General features: G+C 57.1%; 3 protein-coding genes and 1 long non-coding RNA gene across 4 annotated transcripts; 3 read left to right on the plus strand and 1 right to left on the minus strand.

Annotated features, from left to right (window-relative positions):
* Window positions 1–2,830: 2,830 nt before the first annotated feature.
* On the minus strand, window positions 2,831–9,221 carry RETSAT (retinol saturase). Its single transcript, XM_066337042.1, has 11 exons — window positions 8,930–9,221; window positions 8,362–8,544; window positions 7,558–7,802; window positions 6,855–7,056; window positions 6,186–6,383; window positions 5,969–6,088; window positions 5,276–5,414; window positions 5,018–5,127; window positions 4,576–4,742; window positions 4,050–4,209; window positions 2,831–3,653 (listed from the first exon to the last, which is right to left on the minus strand). Exons 1-11 carry the CDS (start codon window positions 9,111–9,113, stop codon window positions 3,508–3,510), a joined length of 1,854 nt encoding a protein of 617 aa, XP_066193139.1. The 5' UTR covers window positions 9,114–9,221; the 3' UTR covers window positions 2,831–3,507.
* On the plus strand, window positions 6,550–8,219 carry LOC136372477 (uncharacterized). Its single transcript, XR_010745495.1, has 3 exons — window positions 6,550–6,778; window positions 7,546–7,972; window positions 8,083–8,219. It is a non-coding gene; the product is annotated as an uncharacterized lncRNA (long non-coding RNA).
* Window positions 9,222–10,213: 992 nt separating the features above from the next.
* On the plus strand, window positions 10,214–15,504 carry ELMOD3 (ELMO domain containing 3). Its single transcript, XM_066337071.1, has 10 exons — window positions 10,214–10,371; window positions 10,652–10,721; window positions 11,042–11,104; window positions 11,346–11,437; window positions 11,560–11,683; window positions 12,322–12,444; window positions 13,014–13,144; window positions 13,643–13,719; window positions 13,807–13,934; window positions 14,529–15,504. The coding sequence occupies exons 1-10, from the start codon at window positions 10,303–10,305 to the stop codon at window positions 14,690–14,692; spliced, it is 1,041 nt and encodes a 346-aa protein (XP_066193168.1). The 5' UTR covers window positions 10,214–10,302; the 3' UTR covers window positions 14,693–15,504.
* Window positions 15,505–17,071: 1,567 nt separating this feature from the next.
* Window positions 17,072–23,876, plus strand: LOC136372620 (glycerol-3-phosphate acyltransferase 2, mitochondrial-like). The gene is given in 22 exon segments (XM_066337313.1): window positions 17,072–17,101; window positions 17,680–17,796; window positions 17,875–17,948; window positions 18,848–18,958; window positions 19,139–19,267; window positions 19,957–20,056; window positions 20,137–20,270; window positions 20,347–20,446; window positions 20,530–20,736; window positions 20,933–21,040; window positions 21,193–21,287; window positions 21,361–21,455; window positions 21,562–21,632; window positions 21,891–22,076; window positions 22,140–22,212; window positions 22,602–22,750; window positions 22,842–22,919; window positions 23,000–23,125; window positions 23,206–23,326; window positions 23,430–23,480; window positions 23,592–23,647; window positions 23,723–23,876. Coding segments are annotated over 22 exon segments (2,313 nt in total). The 5' UTR covers window positions 17,072–17,086; the 3' UTR covers window positions 23,840–23,876.
* The last annotated feature ends 2 nt before the right edge of the window (window positions 23,877–23,878 follow it).

Raw genomic sequence — 23,878 nt, forward strand, 5'->3', positions numbered from 1 at the left:
GAATGGGGTTACTGACAGCTTGCAGGAGGAAAAAAAGGTGAAAATGGGAGATCAGATGAGGATCCATGGGGATGTGGGGTTGGGAGACACAGACCCCCTCCCAGTTCCTACGAGGAGCTCAAAGCACTGCTTTGCTCTGTGTCCTTAGGGTGATTTCTCCAAAAAACCCTGCATTGTGCTCCAAGAGCTTGCTGAACCCCTTGCCTGTTCTCAGCCTGACCTGAGACAGCTGTAAAGGCCCCAAAATACTGCAGGCAGAGCCGGTGTGGTGGGGCAGAAATGGCCCCTCAGGTCAGGTCCTGTGTGTGGGTGCAGTGGGAGTATCCCAGGGGTGGGGAGTGCCTGCGGGGTTATGTCAGGGTGACTGCCCAGGAGTCAAAGTCCAAAGGAGTGGAAATTATGTCCAGTAACATCAGAAATGCTTTGCCCAGCTGGGTTGGGCTCTACTTATCAGGGCTGGATTGCTGAGACATTGTGATAGAGGCAGTTGAGCAGAGAGGCCCCGAGGCTGGAGGAAGTTTCATGCATGAGAAACTGGGCGAAACTGGGCACTGAGCTGGGGGCTGGGGTTGGGTTTGTGTCCTTCATCCCTCCTGCTCCTGCACAGGCTGACTGGGGAGTGCTGCCAGCTGGGGGTCGGGCTCTGCTCCCGGGGAGCAAGGGACAGGACAAGAGGAAACGGCCTCAGGCTGTGCCAGGAGAGGTTCAGGTTGGATATTGGCAAATTGGTTGGAAATTGCTCCATGGAAACAGCAGTCCAGGCCTGGCACAGCTGCCCAGGGCAGGGGTGGAGTCCCAGTCCCTGGGGGGATTTAGCAACTGTGTGGATGTGGGGACATGGTTCAGTGGTGGCCTTGGCAGTGCTGGGGATCAGTTGGACTTGATGGTCTTGGGGCTGTTTCAACCCAAATGATTCCATTGCTCTGTGAAATGCTGCTACATCCAGTGCCTGACCTCCACCCTGGACCCTAGTGAACCCAACCTGCAAACCCTGTAAACCACCCCGGGTTTGTTTTATGTTATCTTCTTTTGTTGGAAGCCTTCAATCTTGCACGGCTTCCTGAGCAAATAGGTGAACGTGAGCTGATCTCACAGCAGGTATTTTCCTTGTGGGCAGGGCACCAACCAAGCAAACACATGAACTTTGCCTCTGCAAGACAAATTCCATGGCCTGGGAAGGTTTGTTTGGATTAAAAAACCACCAAAATTACTAAGATGGCATTTGCAAGGTTGGGACTCTATGGGGTGAGAAAAGCAGGAGGAGAGGCAGAGAGACATTTCCAGGGGTCCAGGGGCTTCTCAGCTTCTCTGAGCATCTATCCCTTCCCTCTGGCAGTGGGAAGCCATTCCCTGTGTCCTGTCCCTCCATCCCTTGTCCCAGTCCCTCTCCAGCTCTCCTGGAGCCCCTTTAGGCCCTGCCAGGGGCTCTGAGCTCTCCGTGGAGCCTTCTCTTCTCCAGTGAACACCCCCAGCTCTCCCAGCCTGGCTTCAGAGCAGAGGGGCTCCAGCCTTTGGAGCAGCTCCATGGCCTCCTCTGGACTGACTCTAGAAGCTCCACATCCCTCTGGTGTTGGACCCAGAGCTGGAGGAAGCTCTGCAGGTGAGGTCTCACTGGAGTTGAGCTGCTGGAGGTGCCCAGAGCAGCCTCTCCAGCTCACTGCTGTGCCCAGGACACTCCAGCCTGGGTAATTACTCTGGGTAATCTCTCTTTGCAGAGCTCACCTTCTCTTCAAATTCTATCCCATCGCTGAATTATCTCTTTGCTCAGTGTTCTAATCCTCTTTGCCAGATCAGCCTTCAAGCCTCTTTCCAGGGCTCCTTTCCAGCACGGTCACACTATTCCCTGCTCACTAACACTGCTCCCTGCTTAGGAAGTAGCTCTGGGATTTATTTTTCTCCTACTCCATTAGCAGCTCACAGCTGGGCTTCTCCCAGCCCTGCCCTGGGGGGTGCTGTCCCCAAACATCACTGTGATGGGATTTCAGGTCAACTTTTATGATTTCATCTACATCCAGTTGGTGTCTGGAGGAGTATTTGCTCCCAGTGATGTCCTGTGTCATGGCACACAGTGTGATTTCAGCCCCAGTAGTCCAAAGGGTACAAACCACTGGGAGAAACGGGGACACTGCAGATAATTGAGGCTGTACCCTGAAGGAGAGACACCTGTAGGATGGTGGGAGGATGTGAGGGGGCTGCAGTGAGCAAGGAGACTTCAAGAGTGGTGAAAGCATCAAAAAAGAGGCATGAAGCATAAAAGAATTGGGATGGAGGGCTGTGGTGGGAAGCTGGGGAGTGAGGAAGGGATCAAGGAGGGACCAAAACCCACCATTAAACCAGATTTATACTGGCAGCATTCAAAATCTCATGCTGTGCCAGTCCAGTTCTGCCCAAACCTAGCAAAAAGTGGGGAAATTCTCATCCAGCAGCTGCTTCACCTGGACAAAGATGTTTCAGGGGATTTTGGTGAGCACTGGGCACTTCTCCTATGATCAAATCTGGAAAATCAGTTTCATGGGCTTTGAGCCACAGCCTAAAGTGCCCCAATGCTCACAAAGGGCTCACCATGCTCACATACCCCCAGTACCAGGGAATTCCTTCTTGCCATGGCTCTCAGCTCCAGGGAGGTGGGAGGTAAATCCACATTGGCCAGATGGTTTTCACTTGAGTTCCCAATTTATGGCTGTTCTGCCATTATTCCTCCCCAAAACTTGGCTTGTGCAGGACAAACCCCCAGCAACACATTCACAATTATGGGGCTGTCCCTTCCCCTTTCCCCTTCTTTTCTCCCTCACAACCCCCGGCCCCACTGACCCATCATGAGGTACAAATCTCAGGATCATTACCACTATTTTATTATTTCCAGTCTCACATGCTTCCCTTCCCATCTGGAGGGGACTTTGATCCTGTCCCTAAGCTTTTACCAGCAGACAGAAGGACTTTGTTTCTGCTAAAGGAGCATGTGCTTGTGCCACTAATGCCTTGGGGCAATGTGGGGAGAGCAGCACCCAAACATTGGGAATACTGGGGGGCTGGGGTCCTGCTGCTCCCAGGAATGACTCTGGAAGCACTGGACTTGGACAGCTCTGGGGCTGCAGGTGGAAGTGGGCTTTTGCTGGGGGATGCAGGTGCAGGTCAGTGATCCTGATGGGATCAAGCAGCCATCAGTGCTGCTGGGACTGTGGGAGCTGCTGGGCCATGCTGGTACCTGCTGGTGCCACCTGTTTTGGGGTTATCTTGAGTTGTCTCCTGGCCACGACAGCTCTTGGGGCCTCCCTTCATGCCCAGTGACCAGCACTGGACATGATGGTGGAAGGGGATGCATTTTTTTTTGGTGGGGGTGAGGTCCAACATGATCCGTCTGGGAATGGGAATGAAAATGGCATCTTCCTGGATTGGAATCCCTTGGCTTTGCATAGAGATGGATCTGCTACAGGTGTGTGACAGCTGAGAGCGAGGTGGTGGTGATGTGGTGGGGAACAGGGGGCCCTGGTGGTGGGATGGCAGGCTTTAGTCTCCCTTCTTGGAGTTGCTGGTCTGCAAGCGCATCTTCAGCCACGCCACATCCACGTAGAGGTTGCGCTTGAGGATGCTGCTGGCGCAGATGATGGCTCCTTGCAGGGCTCCCATGAAACCCCCCAGGCACAAATCCTGCCCTGAAAGGAGGAAGCAGCAGATGTGGTCCCCCTGTGAGCAGCCCTCACTCCCCATTCTATTTCAGCCAACCATCAGCAGTGGTTTGGGAATCACCTTCCCCACCTTCCAGCTGCCCCCACACTACCCCTGGGGTCTGAACCCACCACCCTCTCCCTGTCTTTTCCTTGTCTCCAGCAGGAAAAGGGCCTCATCCTGCCTCACTGTGCATTTGGCAAGGAGACAATCTCCCAGAGCTGGAGGAGCACAGCCCTTTCCTCCACCCCTTGGGACCATGGAACTCTGCTTTTCCAGGCGTTATTCCATTGCCCCACAGTGGCTCTTCCCTTTACTCCATTTCAGGATTTAAGATTTTCTCTCCCCACATCCTCATCTGAGGACACTGGTGGTGCTCTCACCTGTCAGGTAGAGGTTGGGCACAGCTGTCTGTGCCCGAATGGTGGCAATGGCCTCAGCCTGCAGGCGGGGGATGCTGTGCTCAGCGCCGTAGAACTCCCCGTGGGGACTGGCGATGTAGTGCTGGTTGGTGAGGGGAGTCCCACCCGACAGGTACTCGATCTGCAGGGGAACAGGGACAGGGTGGTCTGCAGGGGCAGCAGGATGGGGGCTATTGCAGGAAGCTGGGTGTGGGAGGTACAGGCTGGGATGGGTTTCCTTGCAGACCCTGGGGTGGTGGTTCTGGCCAGGTTTCATCCCAGGATGGTTCTGGACAATCATCCTGGGATGGTCATTCAGGTCTGCCCGGGTTGGATAGGGCTTGGAGCAACCTCTTCTAGTGAAAGGTGTCCCTGCTCATGACAGCATGGAAACTGGATTAGCTTTAAGGTCTTTTCCAACCCAAACCATTCCATGACTCCATGGTCACTGGGTAGGCAGAGGTGACCCAGAGAGGGGCTTGAGGACCCTGAACCCATGTTTCCTCACCCTGCCCTCAATGCGAGGATAGAGCTTGAAGACAGTCTGCATGATGGCATCCACAAAAGTCTTCTTCAGGTCCTCATAGTCATCCCCCCGCTTGTGGACCTGTTTGTCCTTCCACTCCTCGAACCACTCATACCTGGCGAAGGTGACGATGGCCAGCGTGGATTTACCTGCAGGAGGACAAGGCTGGGGTGCTTGTTCCTCTGCCCACCCTCATCCCACCCTGCTGCTGCTCCAAACCCTCCCCATCCAAACAGGGAGATGTCCTCCAATCTTTGGGATTCCATGTCCTCCATCCAGGTATCACTGACTGCATTCCATGAGCCCTGGGCTCAGCAGCTTTGATCAGGGATAGCTGAGCAGAAACTCCTTCTTTGGGATCACAAAACCTCAACAAGAGTTTTGAAGCCCCTCACAGGCATTTGTGGCTGAATGTCAGCCTTACCTGGGTGCCTCATTTCCCAGGTGGGGTCCTTGGCTGATGGGGAGGTGACAAAGAGAAGAGGGATGTTGTTGGCAGCTTCTTCTCTGGATGAAGCCAGGTAGCGTTGCATCCTGCATGAGAGAGAAGGGCTGAGCTGGGGTGCAGAGCACACCTTTCCCTGAATTCTCCTTACGGCCAAATCCCCTTTTTCTGAGTCACTCCTAAGGAATTCATCTCCTTACACTCAGCGAAGCACATCCAAGGTGAAGCCAAACCTACATTCCATCCAGATCGTTCCCTGGGTACATGAAGTAGTTGACGGGTACGAGCCCCAACTCTTCCTTTGAGCCGTTGAGGCCGACAAAGACGGTGAAACCCCCTTCACCAGGGGCTACCATGTGGAGCTGGGACTGGATCTCTGCAGTGTGGAGGGAAAAAGGGGAATTAGTCTGTTCTAGGGGAAATCAGGCTTTTCTAGGATCCTCCACTACAAAGAAGTGGTTTCTCCAACCCTGGTCCTTTCCCACCAAACCCTGACCCTTCCCACCCACACAACCAACCCCCTTCCACCCAAGTGCAACCCTTCCACCTAATTGTGCCCCTTCCCAAGCACCTCTGTCCCCTTCCACACCACCACTCCCCCCCATCCTTGCCCTTCCAGAAGACTTTCTGGCAATCCAACTTTAAGTGAACATTCCATGAACTTTCAGAAAATTTCAGGGCCCTGCACTGTGTTTCTTAAGGAATCCTCTCACCAAACCAGGACTCTGCAATGCAAACTACAGCCAGTTTGGGCCAACTCATTTAAGCTTAACAAAACCCCCGTGGAGAAATGAGCGGCCAGGACTGGGTTTTGAGGGCTGTGGCACAGAAGCGACAGGGGGTTTGCCAATGTTAATTGATAAATCCACTTTCTGCTGAAGCTCAGGATGGGATTAACACCGTAACCCCGCCGCAGCACTGACGCAGTACCCGGCAGAGCCCGCGCCTCCGCTGGCAGCAGCCTCTCGTAGGTGTTGAAGATCCCAGCGTCCGAAATGATCACTGGAGCGAAGATATCCACCGAATCCTGGCCTTTTTTGACACTCACGCCTGGGAGGGAAAATCCGGAGGGGGAAGAATGAGGTGCTGGTGAAAGGAACTCCCCTTTGGGGAGCAGCCCCATGCCCCGTCCCAGGCCAGAGCTCACCGCACGCTCTGCCCTGGGAGTCCAGCAGGATCCTCTGCACCGGCGCCTTCCCAAACACGTTGCCTCCAGCCTTCCGGATCACGGGAATGGTGTGGAAGGCAATCTCCCCGGCCCCACCCTTGGGGTACCACGCGCCGTGGAGAAAGTGGTTCACCAGGATGCTGTGCATGGAGAAGCTGGCCTTGGAGGGGAGCACACCTGGGAAAAGGAGCAGCCAAGGGGAGTTTGGGCAAATCATGGGTTTGGAGCTTATCCTAAATATTTTAGGATGAGGAATACCCTGGACACAACACTGAGAAGAAGGTGAGGAACCTGGAGGAGGTTGGGTGTGGTGTCCCCATGGCAAAGCCCATGGTCACCAACCTGATCAAGTCATGGGGGGCTGTGAGCAAAGCCCAGGTGATGGGATGGAGGGAAGGGGGAAGCTCAGGAACATTCCCTTGTACAGGAATGATGTTCCACCATGGGAAAGATGAACGCAGAGGGAAAGAGATGGAGATGAGCAACGGGGACATGTCACCTGCCAGTGACTTGGGGACAAGGATGCTGATGAAGCATCTACCACAGCCTTCCTGCAAACCTTCCAAAAGCATGTTAAAAAGGGTGTTCTTGCCTTTTTTTCTGTTTCTAAAGGGTTTAATGTCATCCCAGGGCCTCCTGGTCACCTACCATAAGTGGGGAAGAGGTAGCTGAGGACAGCCCGGAGCTCCGGGTTAGAGGTGAGACCATCCACCACCTCCTTGAGGGTGTGTGAGGCCAGGTAGGAGAAGGAGCAGAGGCGTGGGAGCAGCCTGGAGCGGATCAGGAGCGTGGCCAGGAACTGTGGGAGCATCTTCAGTATCCCCAGCAGCATAACCCCGCGTCCAGCACTCTGTGGGGAGAGCCTGGGGCTCACTGCACAGACCCGGGGGATCAGACACACCCAAAGCATTTTTTTCCCCTTAAATTCACTGCTAGGCATCCTGGGGACACATGGGCAAGGGGGGTACTGGCTCCCTCAAAAATCTTCCCTCAAAAACCTCTCTTAAAAAAACCTCTCAAAAAAGTTTCCCCACTGAAACTCCTCCAAAAAGGTCCTCCCAAAAATTCCTCCAAAAAGCTTCCTAAAAAAAAAGGTTCTTCAAAAAATCCTCCTTAAAGAAATCTGCCCCAACTCCTTAAAGAACTTCTTCCTTAAAGAAATCTCCCCCAAGACTAGTGATGCAGCATTTTTGAGGCAGAAAGAGGTGATTTTGCATGTGTTTCCCAATGCTTTTGGGGTGACTCCATTATTCCCTAGGGGTGCCCAGTATCCAGGTGCCAGGTTCCCCTCTTTGTGTGACTCCTCAGATCCAAACATCCCTCATTTTATCCCACCCAGATCCACCTCTACCTTCACCAGCCGCTGGAACTCATCAATGGCTGCTGCCTCCCCAGGGAACTGCTCCTTCAGCCTCCGGAAATATTCCCTCTTCCCAGAATGGATGTGGAAGGTCTTGCCAGCACCCTGGGGGTCTCCCAAAATCACAGCATCGTAGGTGGCTGGGAGTGGGGCCCACTCCAGCTGCCCATCTGTCAGCTGGTCCACCAGGAACCGCATCAGGGAGCCCTCCTGCATCTCCCCCACATAGTGGATCCCTAAAATAGATATTTTTTCCTTTATTTTCCTCTTTTTCCCTTATTTTCACCTTTTTTTTAAATTTTATTTTCCCACCCCAGGACACGCCAAACCCACCTCTTACTTATCCATCCCCGCCTCATGTGGAATGGAAAGGGAAAATCTGGGATACACCTGCCTCCCAACTGGGGTGAGTAGCACTGACCATAGTGTTTTTAGCTGGTAATTTTGGAATTTTGTTACACTTCGCTCTTCATCTCTGCTGTAAATAATTAATCTCAGAAATCTGGGGACACGCAGCACTGGACCTTGTCTTGCCATAAGAAGTTTGCCAGCAAGATGTGTCCTGAGGTGACATCCCCCATGCTGGGAATACGTGGGGGCTGGATATGAGGAATCTGAGGGACTTGGTATCCTACACTCAGATGATTTTGGGGTGAAGAGCAGGAAAATGGTTTGTCTACTGCGAGGTGTCTGCTGGGGAGTCACAGTCCTCACCCCAATGGGTGCAATTCCCACCCTGAGTGTACCCCATGCCCCTCCCTTGGATCCGGCGGAATTTGGGGCCCTGAATCATACCAGTGTCAAACTCAAAGCCCTTCTCGGTGAAGGTGTGGCAGCAGCCCCCCAGCTTCCCGTGCTGCTCCAGCACCAGCACACGGCGGCCAGCCTTGGCCAGCAGTGCTGCAGCTGCCAGGCCACCGATGCCGCTGCCTATCACGATGGCATCAAGCTCCTGGGGCACCTTCTCTGCCGAGAACACTGTGGGGAAACGGAGTCGTCACTGGGGGGACATCTCAGAGCATCGGGGAGCCCCGAAACCACAGTGAGCAAGTGGCACCACGGGGGTGACACTGGAGGGGTGTGACAAAGCCACCCGGGGGAGTTAATGAATCCTGCTGCCCTGGGGGGGTCATACTGCCCCGGGGGTCCATGGCACCCCGGCGGTGATGCCACCCTGCGGGGACGCCGCTCCGGGGGCGCTGCCAGCCCGGGGGGATTAATAACACCCCGGAGGTGGTGCTGTCCCGGTGGATTAATCCCACCCCGGGGCCAGCGCTGTCCTGCGGAGCGATGACACCCTGGGCTGTTGATGCCAGCCCGGGGTTCAGTCCCGCCCAGGGTTGATGCCCCGGGGGTCCCGTACCTGTCTTGACGACTGTCCTGCGCACAGCCTTGTCCGTGACCAGCGGGGCGGGCGGGCGGCGGCTGTCGGTGGCGAAGGGGTTGCGGCTGCCCGGGACCCTCGGGAGCAGGAGGGAGAGGAGCGGGAGGAGGACGACGAGGAGGAGGAGAAGGGGGGCGAGGAAGAGCAGCGCCTGCAGCCACATGGTGCTGCGGGAGTTCCGCTCTGCCCCGCGGAGCCGAGGACAGCGGCGGGGCCGGCGAGGACGGCGAGAACGGAACAGCGGCCGCGGGGGACGGCCCCGGCACTGGGCGGCGGGACCGCGGGGAGGGGCGGCGGGGCGGGGGCTGGCACCGGCACTGGGAGCTGGGACTGGGCACTGGGGGCGGGCACTGCGATTCTGGGAGCAGGAAACAGGAAACCAGGAGCAGGCACTGGGCACAGGGAGCTAGGACTGGGACCTGGCGCTGATATAGTGGGAGCTGGTAGTGGCATACTGGGAGCTGGGGCTGAGCACTGGAAGCTGGGACTGGGAAGTGGCACTGGGCACCGAGGGCTGGTCCTGGACACTGGGAGTTGAGACTGTGCAGTGAGAGCTGGCACTGGGAGCTGGCCACACCAGGAGTTGTCACTGGCATAATAGGAGCTGGCACTGGCTTACTGCGACCTGGGATTGACAACTGATAGTGGGACTGGGATCTGACACCGGGCACTGGCAGCAGGCACTAAGGGCTGGCGCTGACCGCCCCGGCGCAGACCCCGGAAGCCCCGAGCCGCGCTCCGGGCACCGCCCCCGTCCCAGCTCGGTCTCTTGGGCCCCGCCCACCCGCTCTTAGCCCCGCCCCCGTGCTGACCCTCGCGCGCCTCCGTCTCCTCATCGCGCGGTGCACGCCAGGAACTGTAGTCCCGGCGCACCCTCCATAGCGGGCGGAGGTGCGGACTACAGCTCCCGGCGTGCAGCGCGGCCGCGCCGGCGCAGTGCGGAGCGCTCCGGCTGGGGGAGCTTCAAGAGTCAGAGAGGTCTGAGGGGGGCTGGAACGGGCTCCTGAGGGGTTGGGGGGCGCTGAGGGCAGCAGGAGGCTCCTGAGGGGTTAGGGGGCACTGAGGGGCTGGGGAACGCTGAGGGCAGCAGGAGGCTCCTGAGGGGTTTGGAGGCACTGAGAAGCTGGGAGGTGCTGTGGGTAGCAGGAGGCTCCTGAGGGGTTGGGGGATTCCCGAGGGGCTGAAAGGGACCTGGGAAGGGCTTCTGAGGGGTGGGGTGCTGAGAGCTGCCGGAGGCTCCTCAGGGGTAGGGGACCCCAGAGGGGTTGCTGGGCGCCCGGGGCCGTTCTGGGGGTGTCAGTTGCTGGGACACCCTCATTGCCACCAGCTGATCCCCTCCTCTCCCGCAGACCATGAGCGGCGTCGGGGGCTCGCAGCGGCCGGAGGAGCAGGCGGAGGAGCGGCAGCTCGTTGTCTCCCCGGCAAGTCCCCGTCCTGCGTGTCCGGCCGGACCCTCCTGCAGCCGACACCCGCCGGGCCCCACCTCAGGGCTCCCAGCCCCCCACTAACCTTCACTGCTCCTTTTCTACCCATACAACCACATAAAATCATCTTGAGGGTACAGACCGCCCTGAAGGGGCCTGAGCTGCCTTCCCACGGGGTACAGGGGCTGTTCCCTGGGGAAAAATCTTGGAATTCGGGGTCGGTTTGTGTTTGGGGTCTGTCGCAGGGAATGACACTGTGTTCCCTCTGTCCCCTCAGGTACCAGCTCTGGGGCAGGAAGATGTCCTGCAGGAGCTGGTGCTCGGAGCAGGGCAGCCCCCAGACCCTGGTGAGCTTCTCCTGCTTCTCTTGGATCAGTCATGGTGTTTCCTGGTGGGAAAGCCACCTGCGGGGCTCGGAGGGACCCCAGAGAGCAAGTGGGGTGTCAAATCCAGATTATTCCCCAAATTCATCCAAGATAAACCTTGTGGTGCCGTGGGTGGCTCCTGTTGGGATTTTCCTTGCAAAAGAGGAAATACGGCCCTAGGGTGTACTGAGCAGTGTTGGGGGGAGGAAGGACAACCCCCATTTCATGTCTGCTGTCCAGGTGTGACTCCTGTACTCCTGTACCCCTTCCCTTGTGACTCCTGTACCCCTTCCCTTGTGCAGGGATCAGCAAGGAGCAGCGCCAGGCCCGGGAGGAATGGGAGGCTCTGGAAGAGATCCATTTAGGTACTGGGACTAAGGGGGCTGGTAGCTGGAAATGTCCAGGAGGGAGGAAAGGAGCTGCATCCTGTAGGGCAGGATAAGCGGGGGAGAACCAGGGGCGTTATTTGCAGCGGAGAGGAGGGAGGGGGTGGGAGGTTCCATCCTCCCCTTGTTCCCCACAGCATCGTTCTCCTGGAATCAGGGATGATTCGGGGTGGGAGTCAGGGGTTAGTGAGGGTCTGACCCACTCCGTGCCTCCCTGCAGGGTTGGGGGGCACCTCAGGCACAGTCCTCCCTCCGATTTCCTTCGCTGAGGCGCTGCAGCACTTCCAGAGGGAGGAGCTCTCCGAGAGCCGGGTACGGCTGGGCTCCAGCTCCCGCTCCTTGCTGGGACTGTAGAAGTAGGAATGGGGGGCACCAGCCCCCTGCCCCCGCCTCTGCCTGCGTTCCCTCATGGATTTGGACTGTTTCTTCTGCAGGGGAAGGTCCGGGCCCCGGGGCGCCGGGGGGTCCTGGCTGCCCTGCTCCGTTACCTCTGTGGGCCTCCCCGGCTCCGGCCGCAGCTCCGGGGAGAGCAGGAGCTGGCGCTGGCCATGGCACAGTGTGAGTGGCCCCGGGGTCCCCTTTGTGCCCTGCTGGATCTCATCCCTGCTCCCTACGGACGCAGCTGCAGGTGGGAGCCCTCTGGCTCCACGGCCCCTCTGCCCCTTAGTCCAGGGGCAAATGGGATGTGAATCACCCAGTCCCTTGGTATGAGGGGGTCACACACACATGGAAACCCTGGGCCTGTGGGTTTGGGAGCTTTCTGGGCACCCAAGGGGGTTTTTGAGGTTCCAAGCTGTGGTTTTTAGGTGCTGTAAGGGCATTTTTGGAGGGTGTGGTTTTGGTTTTGGGTACTGAGGGACGTTTTCTGGGCACTGTGGGTTTTTTAGAGTGTTGAGGGGTGAGTTTGGGGTCTTTTGTCCGCCAAGAGGCATCTTTTGGTTGCTGAGGGCTGTTTCTGAGAAACTCAGGGGCTTTTTAGGATGCTGTGGGGCATGGGTTTGGCTGCTGAGGGTTTTTGGTGGCAAGGGGCATTATTAGGTAATGGGATTTTTTTCTTTTGAGGATGTAAGGTTGTTTTTTTTTAGGTGCCAAGGAATGTTTTTGGGGACCAAGGGGTGTTCTTGGGGCAGTGAGGGATGTTTTTTAGACCCCCAGGAGTGTTTTCAGCCAGCCGGGTTTTGGCTCCCTCCCTGCAGGTGCCCTGGATGACTCAGAGTGGGTGCACATGCGGATCCTGCAGACCATCTACCAGCAGCTGACACACTCCAGGCTGGGCTGCCCACGCTATGGAGCACACTGGGAGGAGCTGGGCTTCCAGGGTAGGAGAGGGAGCAACCCTCTTTCTGGGGAGATCCCTAGGCACATTCCCAAAATCCATGCAAACCTTCCCTGGAGCAACTCTGTTCTATCCCAGCTCCCTGAGCCAATCCCTGTGCTCCAGACCCAGCTCCACTGGCCTCCCTTGGACATGCTCCAGCACCTGAATGCCCTTCTTGGACCCCAAAACTGATTCCAGATTTCAATCCCCCAATCCTCACAGTCCTCTCCATATCCCTACAAAATTCCCAAAGGCACTCTCAATCCCTTTATCCATAGAAGGATTAAACCAAACTGATCCCAGTGCAACATCTGGATTGGTTGGCTGTGTCATCCCAGTCCCATATTCATAAAAAAGCTGGTAATTCCTGGAACAGTGTGGGAATGGGTGTGGTGAAGTGGAGCAGGGGCTGGTTAATGCCCACATGGGCACAGTGATGGCCCCATTGGGAAACTTGCCTGTAAGCTTACCCTCAGGAAAGGGAATCCCCAGGATTCTTGGACTCTTCCATTCTTGCCCATGGAAGTGGGAAGGTGACAGGTGACTCCATGCTGTCGCTCACCTTCCCAGGTGCAGATCCCGGGACTGACCTGCGTGGGACAGGAATGCTGGGGCTGATGCAGATCCTCTTCTTTGTCCTGGATTCTCGGACTCTGCCGCTGGCACAGGAGATTTTCCGGCTCTCCCACCATGAAACCCAGGCATGACCTTCCTCCTCTCTGCCAGGGAATCTCCCTTGGAATTCCCAGTGCTCTGTGAAGGGGAAGAAATAAATCCTTCTCTTCTGAGTTTTTTTTTTGAATGCTGAACCACCTCATGCTTGTGAGGGGAAGAAGGTGGTGCCCAAGAGCCCCGATTCAGGCTGGATCAGAGCTTGGTGTGCTGTATTTATGCTGGGAACAGGATTTTAGAGATTTAATACTGGCTTGGAGTGGGATAAACAGGCTGAAGAGTTGGGCAACAGGAAAATGGGAGTGACTGGAGCCTGTCTTCCTAAATTCCACATTTTAGTCTGGGTTTAAGCATGGGTACAACCCTCAGTGTCCATCCAAGCCTGGATTTGTAGGGCCATTATCCCATGGATCCATCCCATGGATTTGTGGATGCATGAATGTGGTGTCAAAGGGCCAGAGGTGGCGGAGGGGAGGAGGGTTTTCCAACTGACCTTCCATAATGCTGGAATTCTGGTTGTTTTCCAGAATTTTCCCTTCTGCGTCATGTCCGTGAACATCACCCGGATTGTCATCCAGGCGCTGCAGGAGGAGCGGCTCTCCCGGTGAGAGGGATTGGTTTTGGAGTCTCAAGCTGCATCCCGGGTCCTTCCCCTTCCCAGAATGTGGCTGAGCCCTGTCCCCCTCTGCAGGGAGTGCAACCGGCGGCAGCAGGTGATCGGGGTGCTGAATGACCTCTATGCTGCTGCCTTCCTGCGCCTCTCCCGCCTCTGGAAGCGGCAGCACGGGACCATTGCTCACGCTGGCTTCTTCCTCAAGGGTTTGTCTTTCCTGGTTTTCCCTTCCCAGCTTTCCTTGTGGGGACATCCTCAGGAAAACAGCCTCAGAACACTCCTCGCTGTGTTCTCAGCACGTCCCAGCCCAGTGCCGAGGGCTGTAATGCCCAGGAAAGCCAAACGTTCCCAGTTTAATCCTCACACTGAGCTTTTTCTACAGTTTTTCGCTATCCCAGTGCTTCAAGGGGTGTTTTTCCTCACATTTACCACCCCAGATGGATGCTGTGACAGGGTGGGTGACATGTGAGGACATTCTCTGCTCCCCAGGCTCACAGGGAGCCATTGCCTAGCCCCAGTCCATTAATTATTCCAGAGAGGATTGCTGTCAGTGGGACTAATGTAACCCTCAGAAATCAGGTTCCAGCTGGCACTGCTGGGCTCTAGCTTTGCCTCATCTTCCTTGCATTCCAGTCTGAAGGGTGCTCAGGCTGGCATTGAGCTTCCTGTGCTTCCTCATCCCAAGGAAAGCATGAACATGCCCTTTCCCAAGGGAAAATGTTGGGACACTGGATGTATTAGACCCTTGACACCATCCAGGCCCTGCTCCCCTTAACCTTTTCCCCCTCTGACTTTTCCAGAGCTGGAATTATCCACCAAAAAGAAGCCAAGGCAGCTGCTGAAATCCCTGGAAGCCTACCTGAGCCGTGGCCTTCGGCCTCCCTCCCTTCCCTCTTCTCCCTCCTCCCAGATCCACTTCACCAGCATTTGTGACCCTGGAGTGGAGCTGGAGGGAGATTCCTGACTTACCTGACATGGAGTGGGATTCTGCATAGGGAATTCTGTTAGTGGATCAGCCCTTGGAGGGAGATCCTGTTCCCCCTGGTGTTCCCCCTGGTTTGGGGGCTCAGGAAGGGCTGGGAGAAGTCAGGGAGCCAGGATTTTGCCTGCTCCAGGTGGAACTCTCTGGAAGTGAAGGAGGAGGAGGTGGTGGAGCGGAGGACTCCATGAGCCACCCAGCTTGGCACTGGGATGGTCCCTCTCTCCATCCCAAATCCAGGGTCCCACCTGGCTCCTCCCCAGGTGGAGCTGCTGGGTGCCTGGATCCCATCTCAGCCGTGCCTGGAATGGGTAACTCCCCACTTTGGGCTGTGGCAAACCCCTCAGGGTCACTGTGGGGTGTCAGCACCCAAAAAAGCTATTCAAGGGGGGAGATGAGGGGTCTAGTGGAAAAGAGAGTTTTAGATTTGCCACTGGACTTTGTGTCTGGGGGAAGTAAAGGTGAACTGGGGGAGCCCAGAGTCCACTTTGGGGTGAAAAAGGTGCTGTGGAGGGGAGAAATGAGGGACGGTTGAGAGCTCCAAGGAGGAGGAGAAGGGTTATTCCCTCTGGAAGCAGCTCAGGGCCAGTGCTTGGGAATGTCCTCTAAAAATGGGGGGAAACAGCCCCCAAAGCCCAAATCTGAAGAGAAATGAGGGGTTTGGAGGAGAGAAGTGGGAGTTGGGAGGAGAATGGAGTATTTTGGCCCCAGGCCTCCTGAAGGGGAAATGATTCCTGGAGGCTAGGAATGCTCCTGGATGGAGAAAAATAAAATAAATGGAGAAAAAGGAGCCTGGAGTTGGGGTTTGCTCTCCTGATCTTGAATTATTGTGGAAATTGAAGGGAGAATCCTTTTCAGGTGTTTTATAGAGTGTTTTGGGGGAAAAAAGATCTGGGTTGGGGATGAGGTTGGTTGGGGAATGCAGGAGGATGGGAGTGCCAGGAAGTTGGGAGGAAGTGCAGATGGGATGCAGGGACCAGGGAGGATGAGGGGAAGAGGTGGAGGTGTCACCTGTTGGGGAGGTCGGGGGAGTTCTTGCACCTGTAGGAACACAGCTGGCAGTGGTATCTGAGATCTGGGATAACAGGAGAATAGAAAAGACAAGAAAAAAGGGGGAAAAGAAAGGATGGTATAAAAGGAGAATAAAGAGGCAAGAAAAAAGGAGGAGAAAAACCAAGAAAGAAATAGGACAAGGAAAAACGGAGGTGAAAAAGATGATAAGAGACAAGAAAAAGGAGAGAAAGAGGCCCCACCACTCTTTTCATAGTTTGTTTGGTTTGGTGGGGTTTTTTCCCTTTGTCTTTTCCTTTGGTTTTGGGGTTTTTTTGGAGTGCTTTTTTTTTGTTTTGTTTTGAGTGGGGTTTTTTTGGTGCGGGTTTTTGTATTTTTTTTTTCTTTGCTTGTTTTCCCCCCTTTCTCCTGGCATTCCCCTTCCTTATCGCACTCCCGGTACCGTCCCCAGCTGTGGTCCCGGCGGTGCAAGGCCCCCGCCCCTCCGCAGGTGAACCGGGCCCTTGTTGGTGTTTGCCGGCCGCTGCAGCCGCCCGGGCTCGGAGGTGTGCGAGGGATGGAGCGGGGCTGGCCGCAGGGCTGACGGCCCGGGGACAGGGGCTGGGGGCGGCTTGGGCCGGGGACAGGGGACTGCCGGCCCTGGCGGGGACAGGCCCAGGGCAAGGGACGGGAGCCCACGGCGGGGCTGAGGCTGATGTCTCCAGCGGTGCTCGGGACCAGCCCAGGGGTGACGGGGATCCCGCGGGGCTCTGTCCCGGGCTGGGCTCGGCTCTGTCCCGGGGCTCTGTCCCGGGCCGGGCTCTGTCCCGGGCAGCGGCGGCGGGGCCGGTTCCGGCCGGGGGCGGAGCTGGGCCGGGCCGGGCCGCAGTGCGGGGTCTGCGGTGAGCGGGGCCGGGGTCGCGGGCTTTGGGGGCCCGGGGGAACGTGACCCCCCAAACTCCCTCAGGGACAGTGGGGCTGCGGCCCCCGGGCCGAGGGGAGTGTGGGGCCGGTCTGGGGGTGACCCAAAGGGGCTGTGGGGCCTGTGCGGGGGATGCCGCCCTCAGCCCTCGGGCCTGGCGGGCCCATGTGGGCTGTTAGCGCCCTCAAACCCTGTGCGGGATGCAGAGTGTGAGGGGTCAGTGTGGGCTGTGCTCCCCCCTCCCCAAATTCCCTGTGTAGCCCCCAATTCCATAGGAGCTGTGGGATGTTACTCCCCCTCCCCAGGTCGCTCCGAGCTCCGTGGGGCACATGTGGCGTCCCTTTCCCTGCCCCTTTTCTGCGTGTCCCAAATCTCCCGAAATTCCCCTTTCCACCTGTTTGTGTCTCCAGGATTTTCCCAGGACCCTCGAGCACCAGTTCTCCCCAGTCTGAGGCTGTCCCCCAGCCATGACACCCCCCAGGGTATGTAACACCACAGGGACCCTCTGTGCCACCAGCCTGCCCCTCCAAATCCCCTCATTCTCCCTCTTCTTCTCCTCTCCCCCAGCTACAATTTAAACCAAATTTGCTTTTTTCCCCTCTCCTTTTTTTAGGAAATAAAATTTGTTAACCCCACCACTCAGAAAGGGAGGGGGGATCCTAATTTGGAGGCCACAGTATTGGAATCCCAGTGTCTCAGGGTACACCCTGACTCTGGAGATGAGGGGCTCTCCCCAGATCCCACTGAGCCCCCTCAGGCCTATTCCCAGCTGATCCCACTGGACCTGGGTTAATCCCACTGGATCTGTGTCTCTGAGGGAGAGAAAGCCCAGTGCCCAATCCTGCAGGGTGCTGATCTCCCAAAACCAGGTTGATTCCCCTACCTCCAGGTTGATCCAGGTCCACACAGTCACCAAAATGTGCCACCATCTTGTCCCAGCTAAGATTCCTTTATTCCTTGCCATTATTGAAAACTCACACATCACAAGCGGGTTTTGGGGTGTATCCACCCACATTTCGCATTCCCAGATGCCTCTTCCCATTTTTCTTCTCTCCCTCAGGTTCAAACGTGGATCAGCCACTCGGGCCCAAAGCTGGAAGTTTTCATCCCATTCCTGGGCAAATACCACCGCCCGGTTTCGGGGCGCTGCTGCCAGACCTGCACCCCCAGGAGCTGGGTAGGAGAGTCTGGGATCCTGAGTCCTGGAACGCTGAGGATTTGGGCTAGCAGGGATTAATCCCGTTTTTCCTGCCAGGATGGATTCTATCCCGAGGATCTTGCTGCTCTCGGGTCCCGCGATGTCAGCCGTGTGAGGGAGACAGACACACGGTGAGGATGGATGAGCTCTGTGCAGAAAACACCTGGAAAACCACTTTGCCCCCCATATTTCACCAAAATGCTCGTGGGAAATCTCTCTCCATCCTCCCCAGTTCCTTATTATTGCAAACCAAGCTCATTAATCAATTTTGGGAGGCTGGAAGGGGTGTCTCTGAGGGCTTGGGCTGTGCTTTAGACATGGAATTGAGGATTGAGGGTCATGCCTTTATTTGTTTGAGCAAAAACAAATGGAATCTTGGTAGGAAGAATGTGGAGGTGGAGGGTTGTTCTTTTCTCTGGCTCATAGGGAAAAGGGAAAACAGCCACTTCCTCCTAGAAGGAAAAATAACCATAATTTTGCCTTTCCTGGTATCCCTTTTCCTCTGGGCAGGAGCTGCCTCAGAGCCATTTCCAGGTATTTTCATTTTTGAGGTGCCAGATTGCTTTAGCTACATTCCCCTTTAGGGAACAATCCCTGGATTATCCATGTTTTTGCTTTTTTTCTTCCCAAATCAGATCATTATCCTCCATCCAGTTCCAAATGTTCCCAGCTTCAGCTTTGAAACACTTGGAAGAATCCGTTTGGATCATAGGGAATGAAGTTTCCCTGCCCTACTCCAGCCCTTCCTGCACACTCTGGGATGTCCCAAAGCTCCCTCCCAGCCTGCCCTCAGTGCAGATTTAGGGATAGATTGGGAAATTTCTGTGATTTGGGAATCCCAGGTTTGAATCCCAGATTTCCTTCCTGCTGGGAAGCCTGAAACATCAATTCACTGGTGCTTCAACATTTCCAGCTGTGAAACGGGGAGAAATGTCCTGAATCTGGCAAAGAGGCAGTCTGGGGGGCTCTGATGCAGGTAGAAAAGCCCCCCCAGACATCCCACCAGGATGTCACTGTGTGTCCCCTCCAGGTTCCGGGGCTGGCTGGTCCGGAGGGTCTGTGGATTCCTTGCAGCCTGGGAATGTAAAATTCCAGCAGAGAGCCCCGGGGAGCTCCTGGTGCGGATCTGCAGCAGCAGCAGGTGAGTAGGAGCTGCTGGGGCCATTCCAAGATCACCTCACCCACGAGGGGCTGGGCCCCAATCCTAGGGGTCCTGTTTTGTCCCTGGATCCCAGACCGGTGTGATCCTGGAATCCACTGAGGCTCTCTGGACCCCAACACATGGATGCTGGGGTGCTCCCCCCTCCCATCCTCTCCTCAGGGTGCAGGATGCTGCCTCTGGCCAGGACCCTAGATCCAGACAGGATGAGGAATCCCAGCGGTGCTGGAAGGAGGAGATCTGCCGGATCCTGGGGGAAATCCAGGCCCCGCTCTCCCCTCTGCTGCTGAGGTGCAGATCTTTTGGGGAAATATTCTGGGATTCTCTGAGGGATGGATACAGATACTTTTGGAAATGCTGTGGGATTTTGGGGGGATGAACATGGATCCCTTGGGTGGTTTTTTTGGGATCCTTTTGGGAGATGTGCTGACATACTTTGGGGGATTTTTTGGGATCCTTTGGGAGTTGCGTATGGATCCTTTGGCTGGCTGCCCTTGGGGTCCTCTGTAGCTCCTGGGCCATTCCCCCAGTTCCTTTTGAGGAGCTGGAGTGGCAAAATCCAAACCCGGCAGGAAGGAGGGAAGCAGAGAAAACTCTCCCATTCCTTTTCCATTTCCCATCCCAGCACTGACAACTGGGAATCCAGGGCTGCATTGCTGGTCTGATCCAGTGGGAATAAAGAGTACTTTTGAGCCATTAAAGGGAGGGTATTGCCCTGGGAATAAGAAATTCCCTATGGCATAAGAGCATTTTGGGATCCCAAGGTAGGACAGGAAGGTGGAGGGAATGTAGGATTCCCTATGGCATCTCTGGTTGTCAGTGGGAAGGAGGATGTCTCATCACATGCAACCTTTCCCGTGTCATAAGAGAGAGTTTTGAGCAGGGGTGGACTGGTAAAACTGAGGCAGGGAGAGGTTTGGGGGTTTGGGTTTGCCATGGGCTCCATCCATGGCAGTTTCTCATTCCCAGTTTTCCCGCAGGCTGTGCCACTGGCTGCTCCCCAAGCTCCTGACACGTCTGTTCCTGAGCGTGCAGCTGCACTGGGGGCAGCTGGAGATGGTGCTGCGAGCTGCCAGGACGGTACGGAGCCCAGCCGGAGTCTGGCCGGGCATCTCAGCCCCTGAACCCTGGGAATTCACCCCACGATCCCTTGCTTGCAGCCTGAGGTGCCGCTGGTGTTCCTGTGCAGCCACCAGTCCCAGGTGGATGGGCTGCTCCTGTCCTTTGTCCTCCTCTCCCAGGGGATTGGGCTGCCCAGGGTGACAGTGGGCGCCTGGCCCAGCCCCTTTCTCCGGTAAGGCAGCGCTCCGGGATGTTTCCAGAGGATCCGGGGAATGCACTAGCTGCCCACGGTGTCCTTCTCTCTCCAGATCCCTGCTCCAACGCCTGGGAGGGATTTTCCTGCCTTCAGGAATGGCACAGACACTGAGTAACAACGATGAGGGGCTCCCAGGAGCTGTGCTGGATGCGGTAGGTGCAGTTTGGGCTGAAAAATCTCTGTGGGGCGCTCGGGGAGGTGCTGGCAGCTCCCAGTACTCCCTGTCTTTCCCCAGTACATCCAGGAGGTGCTGCAGAGCCGCCAGCCCCTCATCCTCTTCCTGGAGGAGCCCCTGGCTTCCCTGCAGCTGGCAGACCCTGCCCGGTGCTGGCTGCTCCGTGTGCTTCGGGCGCTGCGGGATGGAGCTGTGCCCGACGTCCTCATTGTCCCAGTGGGAATCGCCTATGACGTGGCTCCTGGCAGAGTGGAGCAGGCTGGAGCGGTGAGAGGGAGTCAGGGGGATCACCAGTCACTGTCCCTGGGGATCAGCATTCCCCAAAACCGCTAGGAAGCACCGTTCCCCTAAATCTCTGGAAAGATCCCTAGGGAGAAGCATCACCCCAGATCTCTGGGAGCATCCCTGGGGAGTGGCATCCTCCCAAATCTGCTATTAATCCCTCAATGCCATCTCTTGTCAGCCCCCTCGGCCCCTCGGGATTGGCACGTGTCTCCGGGCAGCATTCCAGGCCCTGTGCTGGCACCGTGGATGTGCCCAGGTGGATTTCTCTCAGCCCTTCTCCTTACGGGTACGGCAGCTGCATATCCCCCTGGATCCATCCCGGCACTGGGAGACTGTTCCTGGGATGTTGGTGGGCTTTGAGGTGTCTGGGGTGATTGAGTGAATCCATCCTGGGGAAATCTGTCCTCAGCTCACAGGCTCCTTCATCCTCATTCCCAGGAATTTGTGGACAACAACCTCGTTGGGCCAGTCCTCACAGGGAATCGTCCAGAGCAGCTGCTGCTTCCTGCCATCCTGGACAGGTGAGGAGCCCAGCCCCGGGCAGTGTTTCCCTTTGAATCTCTGCTCCTGCCTTCTCTCCTCACCCCTCTCATCCTGACTTCCCAGCCCACTGGATGTTGGCAATGTGGAGACTTTGAGTCCCAGTTTGGGGACTGAAGAGGAGATTTTGGTGATGGCGCTGGGACTGCACGCACTGAGTGGTGAGGGGGCCGGGGGGTCCCTGCATCCCTTGGGGTGGCATTCCCTGCTCAGGAATGGGGTGGAGGTTAATCCCCCCCGATAACAAATCCCTCTCTCTCACTGCAGATTCCAGTGCCTGCTCTGCCATCACGGCTGTGGGAATCACTGCGGCGCTGCTGCTCCACAGGCACCAGGAGGTGGGATAAGTTTTCCATCTTTCCCTTTCCTCACAGTAGCATTCCCAGGAGGACTCCCCGCTCCCGATAAGGCAGCAATGCCCAGTGGGAATCACCCTCCTTTCCCTGGGAGCAGCACTGCAGTAGTAATCACCCTGCATTAACAGGGAGTAGTAGTCCTAATGGGACTCACCCCTTCTCAGAGCAGCATTCCCCATGGGAATCACCCCGTTTCCCTCAGAGCATCGCTCCCAGCAGAATCCCCCTGTGTTCCCCCAGGTCCTGCTGCTGCCCCGGCTGATGTGGGATTTCTCAGCGCTGCTGGAGCAGCTCCTGCTGCGGGGCCGGGCCGTGGGGTTCTCGGGGCAGCTGCGGGCGCTGGTGGGGCACAGCCTGCGGCAGCTGCAGCCGCTCCTGGCTCTGCGCCTGCCGGGGCCCCCCAGGGCTGCTCTGGGGCCCCCCAAGGCTGCTCTGGGGCCCCCCAGGGCTGCTCTGGGGCCCCCCAGGGCTGCTCTGGGGCCCCCTGAGGCCTCGGCCCGGGCACGGCTGGGGCGGCTGGCAGCGGGTGTCCGGCACCACCTGGCCGGGGAGGCCGTGGGCGGTGAGTGGGGACAGGGTGACACTGGTGGGAACAGGGATGCCGTGGGGATGTGACACCAGGGCTTAGAGGCACTGCAGGGATCGGTGACATTGGGAATGGGTGATGGCTGCAGTTTGGAGAGCGCCAGGGGTATTGTTTATATCGTGGTGACCAATGACATTAGGATTTGGGACACCAGGAATCGGTGATGCCAGGGAGATTGGTGATACTGGGGGATTCGGTGTCACCAGGTTAAGTGGCACTGGGGAAATTGGTGATGCAGGGGATTATTGACACTGGGGAATGGGGATGGCAGAGGTCAGGGACACTGGGGGAGTTGGGGACACTAGAGATTGGGGATGCTGGGGTATTTGGTGACTCTAGGACTGGTGACACCCCTGTCCCATCAGCCTGTGCCATCCGTGCTCTGCTGCTGGAGTTGCTGCCAATCCTGGGGCCGCCCTCCAGCCTCACCAGGATCGTGCTGAGCCGGGACGAGCTGCTTCGCAAGATCCTGGAGCTGCTGCAGCTGCTGCCCCCGACCCTGCTGGGGCTCCAGGTGGGGACACGGGGTGGCCTGTCATCCCCACCACTTCTGGGGTCCAGGTGGGGACATGGATGGCCTGTCACCCTTTTTCCTGTGTCCCCAGCCCTGCCAGCCTAGTGACTGTCACAGCCTGGACATCCTGGACAAGCTCATCCTTGGGGGGCTGTTGGAGGAGGAGGAGGTGGGTGTCACCCCAACACCGCTCCTGGTCACAGGGACAGGCTGGCTTTGAGGTGAGGTGACACCCTGTTGTCCCCATAGCCAGAGAGTGAGCATGGGGGTTGTGACGTGGCGCCCTGGCACTTCTTGCGGGGACATTCCTTGGGGTCCTTCACTGATGACAGCGACAGTGACAGCGAGCAGGGGGTCTCCAAGCAGTGCTACAAGGTACTGGGGGCTTCCCCCACTGCCCCCTGGGCCAGGGGGGAGGGTGGTCTCCCCCAAATCTGGCTGTGTATCCCCCACAGCTCAGCGAGCCCCAGGGCTTCCCTGGATTCCTCCTCTTCCTCTGCCGCCTCCTGAGCCCCGTTCTGCACACCTATGGCCGCGCTGTGCAGTTCCTGGAGCGACCCTCCTGGCCCCAGCCTGGTAGGACCCCCCCAAAGCAGGGACCCCCTTGGGACTCCCTGGGGACACTGAGTCACGGCTGCAGCCCCCAGGACATGGGATCTGACGCCCCTTCCCATTGCAGAGGCAGACTACGTGGAGGCACTGCTGGAATTCCTGGCCGAGGATAAGGATGGTGAGTCAAGGTGGAGAGGTCTTGCTTTTAGGGGTCAGTGACCCCCGAGCCAGGCTAAGGGTTCTTGAGAGGTGGCATTTGGGGGTTCCCTCGGGTTCTCTCTCCCCACAGGGTATCCTGACAGGAGCCTGGCCCTGAGCTCCCTGCAGTGTTTCAAGGACATGGGGGTAAGAACAGCTCCTCCACCCTCCGAACATTTTGCTGCCCCCTCTCTCCCATCCTGACCTCCCTGTTCCCCCCAGGTGCTGGAGGAGCTGCAGACCCCCATTGGACCCCTTCTGCAACTCTCCCAGCCTTTCCAGTCTGCTTCCAACCGGGAGAAGCTGAGAGCCTTTATCCACCAGTTCACTCAGCTGTAGCCCCCCAGACCCAATAAACAGGGCACAGTGAACCCAATG

The sequence above is a fragment of the Sylvia atricapilla genome, chromosome 28 (assembly GCF_009819655.1).
Source record: "Sylvia atricapilla isolate bSylAtr1 chromosome 28, bSylAtr1.pri, whole genome shotgun sequence".
In the NCBI taxonomy this organism is placed as follows: domain Eukaryota; kingdom Metazoa; phylum Chordata; class Aves; order Passeriformes; family Sylviidae; genus Sylvia; species Sylvia atricapilla.

Coding starts and splice junctions, on each gene's coding strand:
- ELMOD3 (XM_066337071.1), top strand. CDS start 10,303: ATGAGCGGCGTCGGGGGCTCGCAGCGGCCGGAGGAGCAGGCGGAGGAG. Junction 10,722..11,041: donor AGGGCAGCCCCCAGACCCTG/GTGAGCTTCTCC, acceptor TCCCTTGTGCAG/GGATCAGCAAGGAGCAGCGC. Junction 11,438..11,559: donor AGGAGCTCTCCGAGAGCCGG/GTACGGCTGGGC, acceptor TTTCTTCTGCAG/GGGAAGGTCCGGGCCCCGGG.
- RETSAT (XM_066337042.1), bottom strand. CDS start 9,113: ATGTGGCTGCAGGCGCTGCTCTTCCTCGCCCCCCTTCTCCTCCTCCTC. Junction 7,803..8,361: donor GGGCTTTGAGTTTGACACTG/GTATGATTCAGG, acceptor TATCTATTTTAG/GGATCCACTATGTGGGGGAG. Junction 3,654..4,049: donor GCCCAACCTCTACCTGACAG/GTGAGAGCACCA, acceptor TCCTCCTTTCAG/GGCAGGATTTGTGCCTGGGG.